The sequence below is a fragment of the Buceros rhinoceros genome, unplaced genomic scaffold (genome assembly GCF_000710305.1).
Source record: "Buceros rhinoceros silvestris isolate BGI_N320 unplaced genomic scaffold, ASM71030v1 scaffold35, whole genome shotgun sequence".
Classification (NCBI taxonomy): domain Eukaryota; kingdom Metazoa; phylum Chordata; class Aves; order Bucerotiformes; family Bucerotidae; genus Buceros; species Buceros rhinoceros.
In genome coordinates, this window is record NW_010410942.1 from 79707 (window position 1) to 92479 (window position 12773).

The window sequence follows — 12773 nt, forward strand, 5'->3', positions numbered from 1 at the left end:
ACACAAACATAAATTAGCTGAGTAACTGTGAATAAGTGAACAAATTACTAGAAGGACTGCATTACATGTTTTAACCCTCCCTATATATGCCCGTAGAAAAATAAGGGTTTATAGATCCATTCTATATAAAAAAGAAATAACATATAACCAAAAGTGGAATAATAATAACAACAAAGAGTAGGGAGAGATACTGCTGACTAAAAGTACAATGAATAAAATGAATACTGAAAATTCTTACGATATCAGGTTTTGGGTTCTATAGCAATGTAAGATTTCGGCATTTCTCTTACAATAAAATAGAGTAAGCCAGAAAAGTAAAACACTTTCCCTTTGGATTTCACACCAAACATTGTTTCCAATTCAAGAATCATTTAACCCACAAAGTTTGGCTTGGTTTTGAAACGTAGCTAGATCTCTTCATGCAAAAGGAGAGAACAGGGATTATGGTATACTCAGCAGTCAAGCTACCAAGATGATTAAAGAGCTCCCAAGTTTACAAAATCCAATTAATTAATCCTCAAATATTAATTGCTTATTGAAGTGCAACTTACTGCAAAAGGGTCAGCTTGTTCCCATGATATACAAGCTCCCCGTGAAGCAGGTCTCATTTTTTCCGGCAGAGACTCTGGTACAGCTAGTAGGATGAAGCAGATGTCCACAACAGACACCAGTGTGGCCACTAATACAACAAGGTTATCTCCGTAGCTGGTAGACAGGTATGCTCCAATGGCAGGACTGGTTACCAAACTTGCCGCAAAGGTGGCAGATATCTACGCACAAGAATTACAAACTTGTTCAAGTGGTTACTCAGCCATTGCAGAAAAACGAAATAGCTAGCTCAATACCACCACCCCTCTCCAGAAATGCGTTCGTTTTTTTTAAAAAAAAAAAGGCAGTTAAAACTAAAGTTTCAAAAAAAAGAAAAAAATCGCTCCAATCTCCTCCACAGCCCACCACACAGGACAGGATTTGCAGTCAAAGAGCAAGTCTGCCTCAAAAGAAAATGTTTTTTGTTTTCCAACTATAAATTTGATAAGATTTCCCTGAAAAATATTGTCATAACACATAAATACCTGCCTAATTAAATTTGAGATTCAGCACCCTGGGTGATACATAGAGTAACACAAAATGCCTTTGTCAAAAATCCCGTTTGGATTTTAAATACAGAGATGCCACTGGATAGCACAGCCAACTAGGAAATCATTAGCTGTAACAACTTCAACAACTGCATTGCTTCATACTACGTTGTAGTGACATGCAGCTACTGACAGCTAATTTACTATAGTCACATGAGCAGAACATGATGACAAATCAAGCACTATACTTAAATTTCACTATAAAAATCATCAGAAACAGTTGAAATAAAGCTAGTTTGTCTGGTTTTTAAAATTTCTACTCTTTTCCAGACTCCAAAATAGAAGAAGTCTGCATAACTGTTTTACAGCATAGGAAAGAACACAAGCTGGAAATTCAGCTTTATACCAAGCTAGAAAAAAAAATATTAAGGAAAATGTGTAACAAACTGTACAGAAAGAGATATGCGCCTCATCGAAACAACTATACTTTCGTCTGTCACTTTATAGAATTTTAGATCAAGCTGTTTCCGTCAACAAAAAACTGTTTGAAGGCAGGCAAATATATGCTACAAATATACTCATGGCCCTCTTTTAAAGGCAGAAGAAATGAAGTGGGGATTCCAGAACTTTTAAACCTGTTTTGTACTCTGCTACAACAACACACGCAAGTTTGGTCCAAGAGAACAAAGTCCTTTATTTCCTTAACTGTTACATCAACACCTGGGAATCATACGTCCCTAAGGTGGAAATTGAAGGGAAACCTTATCAGTACAGTACAGTAGAGACAGCCAAAAATCGAGTCCATGAATGTATGAACAGTCAAAACAGATACACGGAGGATGAAGGGGTAAATGATGTTCAAAGGCTACAGGCATTCACCAATGGACCTTCAAAACCTAAACCAAAACAAATACCCAACAAAGCAAACTAAGCAGGAATTACGAGTGGAAAGGTTAGTTTCTATTAACTTTTTTCCCCTTCTCTTGCTAATTAAGAAAGGTCACGACTAATTTACTAAAAATAGTGCATTACGCACTTTCATCCTTCCTGCTTGTTTTGCAAAAGCTCTTCTATATTAAAAAGAAATCACATAAATTTAAAAATGCAATTTACAGATGGTGGAAAGATACTGCCAGGTATTAAATAACTTGCTTTGCCTTTAACAATGTTTCTTGTTTTGTCTGTAAAACCTAACACATGCTGTGTTACACATGCCCTCTGTGCGGGTAAGTTTTCAAGTTCTTATTCTGTTCCTATAATGCTAACCAATCTGTGCAGCAATAGAAAGTCTCAACTAGATTTCCCAAATCCTAACACAGTGCCTTGATGCATGGTTCATTCCTTCTCTATCAACCTTATTAAATTAATCAGGAAACAAAATGTGCATCAAAACACCAAGTTCAATATGAAGGTCATAATCTGACCTTTTTTCAAGTTTAGCATATCTTACCAGTCCGTAGGCTGTAGTTCTTTCATGTTCTTGTGTTACATCAGCTACATAGGCAAATATTACAGAAAAGGTAACAGAAAAGATTCCAGATACCGAAATCATAGCGAAGTACCACCTAATGATTTAAAAGCAACAATTAGAAAGTTTAAGCTAAGATGCCTCGCTTTTATTATATGAAGCAAGTTTGTGTTTAAGCTATGAGAAGTGCTCCTCAAGGACTAACACAGAGCTTTACTGGAAATAACTCACTGTGCAGTCTCACTTGAATATTGGAAAACAGCCTTTTAACTTTTTATATTCTACTGTTTACTTTACAGCAGCCTAAAAGAAATGGTCCCTTCAGGACATGGTACCTACACATTCTCAACACTCTCGAGGCTGAACCAAATTTAAGTTATGAAAAAGGAACTATTTTAGAACTCAGTTTTTCAAACAGGTAAGGAATAAACTATCATATAGAATGCTTCAGAAGCTGAACTCTAAATGAACTCGGTGTACACAAAGTTCTTTTGTAATCCTCCTAAGTTTCACAATGAATGTAAATGAAACAGAAATCAAGTCAATTCTACTCAGTTAAGAATTAATGTTGTCTAATGAAAGAGCTGAAAGTCAAAAGATCTTTTCCAGCAATTTTACTTGCCTGTGGTCAATAAATTCTGAGGTTCATTTGGCTTTGACATGTTTATTACAGCATTGTTGGTCCTCAGGGGAAAAAAATTAAAAGCTGGGCTCAAAACTGAATTAGGCAGGGCTTTTAATTATTGCTATAACTGTGTGGATACAGTAACTAAATCACACTCCATAACTTCTACTTTTAAGATACGCAGTTTTAACACCTCTTAAACAAAAAAGCTCCAGAACAATGCAATCATGTCTTGAAAGGAAAGTGGTCTTACTGTCCCTCTCCCACTTCCCCAAACTACGCTGCTGACTGAATTTCTGTTCTAGTGACAAGTTTGCTACTGAAGTCTATTCCACTTACCGTGGACTTATTCTCATTAATGGAATTGGGGCACAGGTGAAGAAAACCGTAACAAGAAGAAAATATTTTCTTCCCCATGCATCTGATAGAGCACCTATTAGTGGAGCACTCAGAAAGGACAAAAAACCCTGTGCAAAAGAAAAAGAATTAAATGTCTATATTTACATTTCCAAGTTCTACTTTAACCACAATATAAAAAAGGACTAAAATTCAATGTGATTTGGACACTAAATTGTAGATAACTGAAATTGTACACATTTCTTCTGCAGTCTACTTTTCTGTGACTCTGATAAAAAGAAGAGGAATTTTTTTCAAGATTAATTTAATTCAAAATAGAAGTGCCACAGACTGCAGAAGATGTCCAGAATTTACACTTTTGTGTCACAAAGGACATCTTCTTAGCCTCTATCATGAGAGCTACTGCTAGATCCCAAACCCATGCTCCCCTCTAATTTGGACTGTCCTAAGAGAGAGTTTTGGGTAACCTAACTGTTCTCCAAAACATATTAAACAGAACAGTTATTGCTTTATACTACGTATTTATCATGCACAGGATATTTGTACATTGCAAGAACAAGAAAGACCACTGGAACAAGCTTGACAGCTTGAGACAATAAAACACCATAATAATATTCCAGAGGCAGAAGTCAGGCACAGCTGTCATGGAAAAGATTGACTAAAGATAAAATACTAGATTTTTTTGTAACATCCTCGAATCTAGACCTTAAATCTGCTACGTATTACAGAGAAGAATAAAAATAAGCAAAATCTTTCACAGGTTTGTTAACTGAAAAACCTCCACAACAAATATATCTTCTTCCTACTTAGTACGTTGGTCTTTCATCTATCCAACTCTGCAATAAATCCAAACATCAATAAATATGTGGTTCTGTAAGCACCTCAACATACTGAAAGTCTGCTACAGCTAACACTAGCTAACTTTCAACTTTAACGTATGTGTACAGACTACTGCACTAAATCACCGTTCAGCCAAATCCCAATAAACAACTCTAATTGCAATTATGTCAGTAAGAAAATTGGGAGCAAAAGCTACAAATCCAGACCACTGGGTCTTAGGAAACTTAGATGTCTTACTCAGCTGAAATTAATGGTTTTGTCACGTAGTAAGTATGGACTAAGGCATTTTGCTGTCACCTAAAACACATTTGATGTTTCATAAACAGCATTTTAAAGAAAATACTGGACATTGAAGTCCAAGGTCACTCTGGCCTATGCTCCCCTGTTTATTACACTTGTTAGAGCATTACATACATTTAGACCATATTAACGCACTTTTTTGCAGATATGCTCCATAGAAAATATAGGGACAACCCTCCATTCACTGCTTCTAAGTTACAATTACTCTGCGCTGTGAACAGAGCTGAAAGAAAACACCAAGAGGAACATGCATTTTGCTTCTCTAACACAACAATGTGAACTTTACTTCCTCGTTCCATTTTAGACATCCCTAGTGCGCGGTATTCTGTCTATCCACCATGGCAGTTACCAAGGTTGAAGCCCAGCCTAAAGACATCATGTTCTTACAGCTAGAAACAACACTTGAGATTTCCTACAGAATACAAAGCTAAATAACTTCTGGGCAAATTAACTCAGTCATAAGTTACACAGTTTTGAAGCCTCTCAGTAAAACAGTTAGCAAAGAAAAGACTTTCAAGTTTTAGTTACGCTAGAGAAATTTTGCAAGCTTTTTTCTGGCAACAATCTGTGAACACAGTGGTATAAGTAAGCCATAAACTGCCCTGAATATCTTGACCATCGCAGAGTGCTCAAAATCTGATTAAAAAAAAAAAGACCAGGGAAAAAACCCAAAGAAGCCTGCTGAAAATTAGCTTTTATAACACATCTTGAACAAAATAACAATATTGAAGTGCTTCATTTTTTATCTCAATGGTATTATTATGATGAATTAATTGCTTTTGATATAAATCTTCTAATATTAAGCAGCAGACATTAAAAACCCAGCTCCATTTTCAGAAGGATCCTTATCGAGATTACCACAGGTACAACTGGTACCTATTCAAATGAGAGGAATTTAAACTTCTGAGAAATATTCCACTTATTTCAAGATGCTACCATCTAGCAGTAAAATTTGAACTGACCTCAAGAATACAACATTACAATGAAAAAAATTGTTCAAGAATTAATTACATTCTCAGTGTTTTGTATGTTCTTATGCAGCATGCAGGAAAGAAATTACAGGAACACACAGGATATTTAGGTCAGAGGTTTTTAAAAAAATCTTACCTTAACACTTTGAATAAGACCATTCTTTAAAAACGTATGATCGGGAAATGTTTCATGTAAAACCTGATGGAGAAAAAAAGCATTATTTGAATCAGGAAGGCCAGGAGAAACTTGATTCATGGTTTAAATTTGATTTGTGAAAGAGGATAGCTCTAGTAGGACTTGTAAAAAAAAGTGTCCTATCCCAAAATTATATTCTTATTTGTCTCCATGAGAAAATATTGACAAGGTTTAGTACCAATTTATTGGCATAAATTCCTCTGCTGGCACAGTAATGTGGAGATAGTTGGCTTTGGGGTACTTTGCTCAGAAAAGGGATCTGTGTAAGCAAAAAGCATCTCCATGTGATACAAATCACAGAACTTTTGAGGTAGATACATCCTTCAAAAGATGCATTCATTGTCACTAATCAGGAGTGAAAATGAGACTCGGCTAACTTCCTCTACCAAGGAAAAAACAGCACCATATTCACAACAGCCCAAAAAGTCACTGTGCAAAATGCTTCTGAATGGATCACAGATATTCAATAGCCGTACAGCTAGAAATGCTTCTGGTTATCAGGTAGGTGCTTTTAAATACCAGCAACACTTCTGAGTGTTTCATGCATAGTTTAAGTACAGCTAAGAATTCATGTCAGGTGCTTTACCAGCAGTCTTAATTCAAGGGCAAGCATGTTAATCTATACTAAACAGATTTACCATAAATATGCAAGAGACTTAAAAGGCCTCACAGGTGCGTTCATTATTGCAGGATAAAAGCATGTACACACTTCAAATTCATTTGCTGTTTTTATCTGTAGAAAAGTGCCAACAACTACAAAAATTATTTATATGCATACTGAGAAAGCCACTAGCCTGAAGAAACACAGTACTTCAGTGACACTGAAAAGTATGGGCATCATTTTTCAACAATGGCTGAGAACTTCAAATCATAGGTTTAATAAAGGCGGTTATTCTGGTTTTAACTGCTGTTCATATAATTCTCCTCGTTTATACCTCTTTTTCCTTCTGGTTTCATCTTCTGTTTAGATATTTAGAGTAACTTTGTACTTGTTTGACCACTGATCTTATGATATGAATGGAGAAAAAAAGTCAGGGTTCAAATTATAGATCTAAAAGCAGCTGTCTTCCAAGCTAAAAAAAAAAAAACAAAACAAGAAAAAAAATCAAACAGGTTGCTCACAGAGCCAAATCCAATTATCTTTCTGAAAAGTGTTTTCCAGTATTTTTCCTGGGAGGCAACTCCTGATGATATTGGTTCAAGCTTTTGAGATTAATTTCTGTTACTTTATAGACAAGAGAAATGCAAGTTGACAAACTGGCAGAGGGAACTCCCTTACTCAACTTCTACCAGTAGAAATATTTATATATAAAAAAAAACCCCAAAAAACACCAGATACTGAAGACAGAATATGCCATTAAGTGATTAATGCTGCTTATTAGTATTGCTTACTAATACTGGGTTACAAGTCCATAAATAAGAGTAATGGACATAAGGTTTGGACAGTCTGTAAGCCAAATAGCCTTTATGTACTTTATAAACACTCTAAATCTTTTCTTCTGTAAGTGTAAAGTCATGTAGGAAACACTACAGCTTTGCTGACACATCAAAAGAAGAGGAAAAAGTAATCTAAAAAGTGAACTTTAAATAACCTCAGCTATCACAGAATACATACAATTTATTTTGATAATACACAACATAACATTTTAGTCTGATTTAATGTTTAAATGACCTGGAGAATCACGACATAGCCACAAAAAACTGAGTGATCATGAGCTTTGATCAACAGGCCAGGCATTTCCAGTTCTACTCTTCCTACCAAACAAACCTCCTTGAACAAAAGTGGGCAGCTGGCAGATCAAAGGCTGAACCTTGCTCGTAAGAAAGCTCTTCATGACTTCTAGTACTGCTGGCTCATCAGCAGGCCAAGGTAAGCTATCACAAGTAGCTTACAAGACACCCTTCTGTTACAAGACAGAAGGGTGAAAAGTATCAAACTAGATTTAAAATTATTTAAAACAAACAGAGCCTTTCAATGCATGCAAAGCTGTTTACAAATAAGTAAAGATGATCACCCCCAAGAATACAGAGGTCATTTACGCCTGTGCAAGGCAAGCACTGTAACTCAGTGCTTTTAAGTTTTTAATCTAGTGCAACAGCCTCCTATGTATTCAAGTTCATGTAAGAAAGGACACAGAACGTTCAAAATGCGAAACATTCAAGACCACGACTGTACTTAATCCACATACCTCAGTCAAATTAAGAACTTCACTTTACATTCAAAGCATTTCATGACTTTTTTTCACTCCCATTAGACACAGTGCAATGATTAACACTAATTTCAAGAATTAACATTTCAACTGCACGTGACGAACAGTAAAAACTCATATGGAGCGATTTCAGCTGGGGTACACTATCGAGCAACTACTGAAGAAACCATCTAACATATATTCTTATTGAAGTGCGTGAAGTTTTTTTGAAGATTGCAAAAGAAATAGGAGGTGTCAAGCTTGGAAGCTTGAAGTTGAGCGTTTTGGTTAAGTAAAAAAGGAAAGGAAAAAGAAACAAAAAAGAACACCTGGTAAGCTTAACCATACATTGATGCTGGCAAGAAAGCATGACAGGATGGTCATTCAGTGAGACATCTACTTTATGGAAATCTGTTAACTTTTCATAAGGACTTTTTTATTACTAAACAACGTAAAAATACCAGTGTCTTTAGGAAGTTTAGACAAACACTTTTCAAGAGTTACATAAACTATTTTATCTGAAGCTTGGAGAAGGCAAATAATTAACTCCAAGGTCTTTCAATCCCTCAAAACTTTGCTCGTCATGTATTCAAAGAAATTAAAAACTTGACTAATAGACTTTTGATGCCTTCTCTCAGGCAGGCCTGGCTCCAATGAGTAACACCCATGTCTACAGATGAAAGACTTCATATCCTATTATCAAATAACCAAGTCATCTATTCATCTGGAAAATATCCACATTCCAGAACAGATTAAATACTTACAAAACACATTTCTTACTTTAAAGCCTTGACATTTTAACGTTACATGGTGACAAAACAGCCAGCCCACAATAGTGCATCACATAGAAAACTTTGTACGGTTTATTTAATTGTTATGACTGCTCTATTAATTCAACTACAAAGTCTTAAAAAAAGCCAAAATTTCCAGAGAGACTTCCATCAATACACTAAACTAATGTTATTCTAAAAGGCAAATAATAAAGAGAAGTACAGTATTTTTTCACTACTTTTCACATACTTTCAAGTATTTTTCACTATCTTTTAGTCTTCCAGCAGCACAGATCTCAGTCTATACTACTGCTTCGCAGTGTTGAATGTTAATACTCCTGGAATTCAGTTAATGAGGTAAGCAGGAAATGCAAACCAAATTAAAATCCTGATCCTTAGGAATTAGTAAATTAACTTTTGTCAGTACTGCCAATACAACAGCTGATCAACGATACTTACCGTTAACATTGGAGTTGTCAAGAGCCCCCAGGCAAAGAATTCTAGAAATATGACCACCATCGCATGGTACACACTTGGCCGATCAATACCTTGGTGCTAGGAGAGAAAAACACATGCAGTGGTTGTATTAATCCCATTCATTACATGTGCAAAGATCTCTTACAAATATTTTTTTGAGCATAACCAGCTTTCACGATGACCTACTACTAACCCCGTGGGAGCATTAACAAGCCAAACAAGGGTGGAGAAAAACTATTACACAACAACCAAAGATCTCCAGGGAACTTGAAAAAGGTTGTTTTCTCAAACTCTGGCTGACTGAACAGAATTATTTTCCCCATTCCTGACATTACCCTCTACTGCTCTCACCTCCAGTGTGCTTTCAAGCTTCCTCCCCCGTTAGTATCATTCACAACCCTTCCACAACAGAGTAAGTCTCCCTGCTACCTCCACAAGTGACAACGAAACAGATGTGCTTTATGAAGATCACACCACTGTTACAACAAAACGATGACAATATACATCATCACAAGGGCACCAATTTTTGTATTTGAAAATGCCAAAGTACGAGAAAAGAAGGGATAGTTTACACCATCTGTACAAGTGCTTACTGTGGACCAACTGATTCACGCGGTGTGTGGCCACAGACTAAAGATCCAGGAGCTATTCTACTGGTCAACAAGTCACCCCAGGAAGAATTAGCAAACTGTGGAAGTGTTCATGATGCTGTGAAACTGCTGCCATTCAAGATCCAAGGACTGGATCCCAGATAAGAGATCTAGAATATTTTTATTTAGATGAACCAGACAGAACTCTTGCATAAAACAGATTTAACCAGAACTGCCACCTTCTTTCATCACTCCTGTGTCTCTTGCCATAGTAACTGTTTTATGAAGTTTTTGGGTTCTAAAATTACTTTCCCTTTCCCCTAATACACGTCCTGTACTAGACTGTTTTTCAGTGCTTCTAGCCAATCCAAAGCCATTACATTCCCACAGGACTGGCAATTCTTAGAAAGGAGCAGTACAGCACTCTTGTCTGGTACTCCCACACATACCTGAAGTTTACCCAAAACATAAATACACACTTCTCTTGCACGTTGTACAAACTAATAATGCAGGATTCGGTTAAAGAGACATAATGTAGTGACGACTATCAACCAGATTGTGTCATTTCAGCAGGTGGGGAGTAGGGAGAATGTGAAACTCAGTCTCCCACTGAACTCAAAAAAGCCTACAACAAAGGTAGAGCAGAGATATATCTGGAGTTTCTCCTCTGCTCAGTAACTTCCATCTAGATTGGTAGAAATTACAGGTTTAGAAAACATTTGTATTATAAGATTCATTTAAGCCAACCACCTAGAGCAAAGATTTTTAAAGAAATTCCTACTGCCTGGAGAGTCTAAGTGCCCAGATCTCTAACAAATTTTAAATCTATCAGAGTTTATCCAAAACTGTAGCAGCAAACTCAAACACTTTTTTTCCTGACTAATTAGATTCAAATTATTTTCTATATTGCAGCTCGCTTCGAAGCTTAAGAATTTGAAGAAAACAGTTCTCTTTCCCCTGGGAAATAATATTAATAATATGAGGGAAAAAATATTATCTCCGAGAGGCTGATAACTTTCAAACATTACTATCATATACCCATAGGTTACCATGCTATTTTTTCCTCTATATAGTAAAGATTAGAAAGATTACAGGGAGAAAGAAAAATCTTCCTCACATAAGTAGTCTCAAGTACTTCTACATAATATAGTAGGATAAAAATTTTAAGAGTATTTTTTTTCCCAGATGTATGTCAGTCGGACTAGCACTTTGCAGAGATTACACTGCAGTGTGAAGATCCCTTCCACAATGGCTTCATCCAGGAAAGGCAAATTTTTTACAGTAAAGAGCAGGTAAGGGACTCTCCAGCTTTTCTGCTGACTCCACCTCCCTTTGTCTCCCCCGTATCACTAAGCATGTTGCTGGACAATAAACCTCTGGTTTGCATTCAGCAAGCAGCTCTAAATCTACTAAAAATGACATTTTGAAGTGTTTGGGGGTTTTAATGATGTTTTTATTACATGCAAAATTGATCTGTAAAGATGATGTTCACACATACTCAAAAGGACTTGTATGGTATTTTCCCTCAGAAATCATTTTAAAAATTCTATAAAAGAAAAGTATTTTGTACTAAGCCTAAATGAGCATTTTCTGGAGAATAAAACAGTCTGCAAATAATTTTTTGGCAGTATCATGCATCTTACAGAGAGTTGCACTGAACTACTAAAACCCCAGAATCTCTATAGCCTTTTTGACTTGTGACGTAACCTGGAAAACCAGAATTTAAATCCTGAAAGGAACACGCACCTGTCAAAATGAAGTCAAGCATTCCACATCAGATACACTAATCACTACCGATCTATGATCCACAGAGACTGTAGCTGATGGTTTTCAGGATTTTTTAGAGCCCTACATGTCCAGATTAATTCAAGAACATGTGCAAACAGCTGTATCAGGAAACCAAAACCATACAAACAGAAAAATTCACTGACATTGTCAAACGGACCAATGCAGATAGTTACTTCTGGATTCCCATCTTTTCTGTAGGTCTAAAAACTCTTGTCACAAAAGCTTTTGATTTTTAATGAAGTGTCAAGTTACTTTCAAGGGAAGAAAATAGCTTATGATTGATCATGTACACAGCCTAGACCACTGATAAAAAAGCAACAAAAGCTCTTTGATTTCAAAACGAGTAAAGAGCTTTCTAAAAACACTTGCTTTTAAGATGAAGTAATTGGGTGTGGCTCACTTCCACCTTGAGAAATCCCTTTGCAACAGAAAGCAACTGCATGCAATTTACACAGTGAACCTGAGACACACATGCAAAAAATGGTTATCAACTTGAAGCACAAAGAGCTTCAGGCTTCTTGACAATATTCTAGACAATATGGGGACGACCTACTGAATTCTTTATGGTTAAAAATATTTAAACAATTTCAGAAATACTGCAGATACTGTCAACATACAAGTTACTTTCATCATCCTCTGTCCCCAAATTTTGAAGTGTTAATGTAAAAAATTAAGTGCTTTTAGGGAAGACTTAAAATCTGTTATGAACGTATTTTCTATCTGCCCAGATCATCTTCAAACGACCGTGTGTGGGCTGAGAAACGATGTATGAACATTATCATTGCTTTCAAATGCAGCTGCTGGTCAAGCTCTTATACTTGCCTTACCAATACTGACCAAAACATTATGCAATCTCAAATGCTTGACAACAAAAGGTTAAGGCCATTATCATAAAATCTGAAGTGCTAGAAGTTCTAACAAAATATCTACGATTTCTCCAATTTTACACTTCTGCTCCTTCTCTGCTTTTTTTTACCCATACCCAATTCTAGAAAGCATTTTTCTCCTGCCTTTATTGGAGGCAGAATAAACATAAAAGTTAATTTAAAGACAACAGGAAGAACCACTGGGATGCAATAAAAACTTTTTTTAAAGCAGAACACAGCTGTTGAACATTAATAAACAC

At 36.1% G+C, this 12773-nt stretch overlaps 1 protein-coding gene across 1 annotated transcript in view; it reads right to left on the reverse strand.

The window, feature by feature from the left end:
- The window catches only part of HIATL1 (hippocampus abundant transcript-like 1), a gene marked incomplete at its 5' end in the record, with an annotated part of 21225 nt that extends 11878 nt beyond the window's left edge, over positions 1-9347 (reverse strand). Inside the window, 5 exons of the mRNA XM_010135776.1 lie at positions 552-770; positions 2527-2641; positions 3509-3636; positions 5774-5836; positions 9252-9347. Coding sequence (XP_010134078.1) covers positions 552-770; positions 2527-2641; positions 3509-3636; positions 5774-5836; positions 9252-9347 — 621 coding nt within the window. The remainder of the gene's footprint in view (positions 1-551; positions 771-2526; positions 2642-3508; positions 3637-5773; positions 5837-9251) is intronic.
- Between the last annotated feature and the right edge of the window lie 3426 nt (positions 9348-12773).